The sequence below is a fragment of the Cavia porcellus genome, unplaced genomic scaffold, assembly GCF_034190915.1.
Source record: "Cavia porcellus strain 051 isolate PalLab524CR breed Dunkin Hartley unplaced genomic scaffold, mCavPor4.1 scaffold_33, whole genome shotgun sequence".
Lineage (NCBI taxonomy): Eukaryota > Metazoa > Chordata > Mammalia > Rodentia > Caviidae > Cavia > Cavia porcellus.
The window spans coordinates 28,351,873-28,354,921 of record NW_026947516.1 but is presented as its reverse complement, the minus strand read 5'-3'; the positions used below and the strand labels follow the sequence as shown (position 1 = coordinate 28,354,921).

General features: G+C 44.1%; 1 protein-coding gene across 1 annotated transcript; it reads left to right on the top strand.

The window, feature by feature from the left end:
• The first annotated feature begins 236 nt into the window (after positions 1–236).
• On the top strand, positions 237–1,511 carry LOC100728407 (melanoma-associated antigen B5-like). The gene has a single exon (XM_003466437.2). It carries the CDS (start codon positions 237–239, stop codon positions 1,509–1,511), a length of 1,275 nt encoding a protein of 424 aa, XP_003466485.2.
• The last annotated feature ends 1,538 nt before the right edge of the window (positions 1,512–3,049 follow it).

Below are 3,049 nucleotides of genomic sequence, written 5' to 3'. Positions count from 1 at the left end.
TAAGTGTTCTAACAAACCAAGAGGACCCAACACAATAAACACATGACACCTATATGCAGTCCTTTTACCACTCCAGACCACCAGTGAAAGCACATACTTGAGAAAGCAGATCCGCTGTTGGTTCCTAGAGAGATCTCTCTAACAAAGTTGCTCACACAATCTTGTTTTCCTTCCTCCAGGTGTCTGCACAACAGTTCTCTCCTCATTCTTCCCTTTTGGGCCTAAGCAACTTCATCATGCCTCGTGGTCACAAGAGTAGACGCCACGCTCGTCAGAAAGGCGCTCAGGCCAAAGATGACATGCAGGGTGTTGAGGTGGCACAGAAAGCAGAAGCATCTGCTGCAGCGGCAGTAGCAGTGAAAGCAGAAGCAACACCTGCAGCCACAGCAGCAGCAAAAACATCACCCCCTGCCGCTGCAGCAGCAGCATTACCTGCAGCAAAGGCAGGAGCGAAAGCGTCAGCACCACCTACAGGGAAAGCAACATCGCCAGCTGCAGCCACAGGCGCAGCCACAACAATAGCAGCACGAGCTGCAGTGAAAGCAGCAGCGAGGTCAGCACCGCCAGCTGCCGCTGCAGAAGAGTCAGAAGCGGGGAAGGAGTCTTCTTTTACCAAGGGTGTAAGTGGGGCTGCTCCCTGTAGCCCTCCCCTGACATCCCTGAGGGGATCACCATCTGAGGGTGCTCTCCCTGCTGATGGCTCTGTGGTCAGTCCTGACCAAGGTTCCAGTTGTAAGTATGACGAGTGCCTTTCTGAAGCCAGTCACTGCACTGAGTATATGTCTGAAGAACCTCAGTGCCCGATTGAGACATTGGGGTCGTTGATACTCAAAAAATTTGATTTGAAGCAGCCCTTTACTAGGTCAGAAATGCTGTTGTCGATCGACAAAAAGTACAGAGATGATTTTCCTCAAATTTTCAAGACTGTCCAAAAGCAGCTGGAGGCGATCTTCGCAATGGAAGTGAGAGAAGTGGAGTCCACCCGTCACTCCTACAGCCTTTTCAGCATGCTGAGCCTCCCCAACAATGGCAGGGTGCGCCCTGGCAGGGGCTACCCTAAGTCCGGGCTGCTGATGAAAATCCTTTCTGTGATCCTCATGAAAGGCCACCGCGCTTCTGAAGAAGACATCTGGAAATTCCTGAATAGGTTGCACGTGTATCCCGGCAAGAAGCACATGTTCTTTGGAAATGCCAATAGGCTCCTCACTCAGGATTTTGTGAAACTGAAATACCTGGAGTACCGGCAGGTGCCTGGCTGTCTTCTTCCACGCCGCGAGTTCCTGTGGGGCCCCCAAGCGCACGCTGAGATCAGCAAGGAGAAAATCATGCAGTATCTGGTCGGGATGAATAAGATCTGTCCTCCCTACTTCTCATATCTTTATGAAGACTTTGGAAGAGAGGAGATAGAACAATTCCAAGCCTCACTTTCTGCCAAGCGTGTGTCTACTGGCAAACCTAGGGCAGTTGCCCGAGCTATGTATCCTGCTTTTGCAAAGCCCATTGATATCTGAGACATCAGATCACACAATTTAAGAAAGTGGGCTTTACTATAGGCAATTTTCCTGCACAAGTTAAGAAAGTCCACAGTAGTAGGTGATGCAATGGAGTCAATGTTTAAGACATGTTTATTGTTTACATTTCTCACTCCTTTATGTAAGTCTATGTTTTAAGCTTTTTCTTTGTTCCTTCCTGTAAGATTTGCTTAAAACTTTATTAGTTTCTCCTCATAGCTCGTAAGTGTACTTAGCACATGTTACCTGGTTGCATTCACTTTGGCAAGCTTTGTGGTAGTGCACTGGTACTAACATGAAGAAAATGCAGTCTGTGCTATTAGAAGTTTTTAAGCCTCAGTTCTGCAATGTTATTGAAATTTGTTGAAATTCCTTTTTGAATTTATGAACCTTAAATGGAACAAATATGATGAGGGTGTGTTAGAGAACAGTGATATTTAATTTCCTTGGAAACCTTGCGGATATAATTTTTGTTTCATTTTGATGTGGCTAAAGATGGAAGTGTAGAAGTAATGCCATAACATTCCCTGTGTGAGTCAGGATTTTGATGCCCATACCTGCAAATTGATTCAGTCAACTAGGACAAAACACTGTAGACTGGGAAAGTTAAATAACAGTTTTCTCACATTTCTTGTGTTGAAAACAAACATTAGAATAGGGAATTTTTGTGGAAATGTTAAACACCCCTACTATATGCAGAGAAGTACATTGAAGCAAATATTTGAAACATGATAAATGCTTGAATTCTTAGTGCATTTACTATTTGATGTTTTAAATAACTGGATGCTTTCTATGGGGTTTTATCTTGTTTTGAGATATAAAAATAAATTCTTTTCAATTACTTTTTGGTTTCCTGAAAGTATTTGACACAAACTATCCATGCACAGGACTTTGGTCACAATGCAAGGGAGTCCCGGGATGGTGGAATGCGGAAGTCTTAGTTCTCCCTTCAGACTATGAGAGCTGTGCTGCAGTGAGAATGGTAGGGGGTTACACTCCCTTTATGCACATTTAGCTAAGGTATACAACAAAACATGCATCTCCATCCATTGCCATAACTCCCTCACCTTCAAATACCATCATGTTAGCTATTAGTTCCTCAAATTCTGATACTTGTAAGAGTCACATGGAATCAGAAATATTCAGTAATTATGGAACTCGAGTGGAACACTTCTCCTTGTTTTATTTCCTAAAATGAATATTTAGGATTGTGAGATGGAGGGACAGAAAACAGGAAAGAAATGGGGAAAATTAAAAGATAGGAGGGGATGTGGGAACTAGAAGATGACGATCAGGTGGGAGAGGTGGAGAGTTTAAAAGGGAAGATTAGAGGCAGGGGTAAGGAGGCCTAGTACTAAGAAGTAGAGAGGCCACAGTCTGCTTCAGGAGAAAGGGGGAAAGGAGGGGAGAGAGAGAAAGAAAAAGAGATGCAAAGAGATAAAGAGACTGACTCCCTTGTCACAGGAACAAAATTCACAATATGGGAACATATTCTCATTATCCAATGTCCTCTTCTAAAATTAAGGAACGTCATGGGG

Bases quoted from the DNA above. Each gene is read 5' to 3' on its own strand.
- LOC100728407 (XM_003466437.2), top strand. From the start codon at position 237: ATGCCTCGTGGTCACAAGAGTAGACGCCACGCTCGTCAGAAAGGCGCT.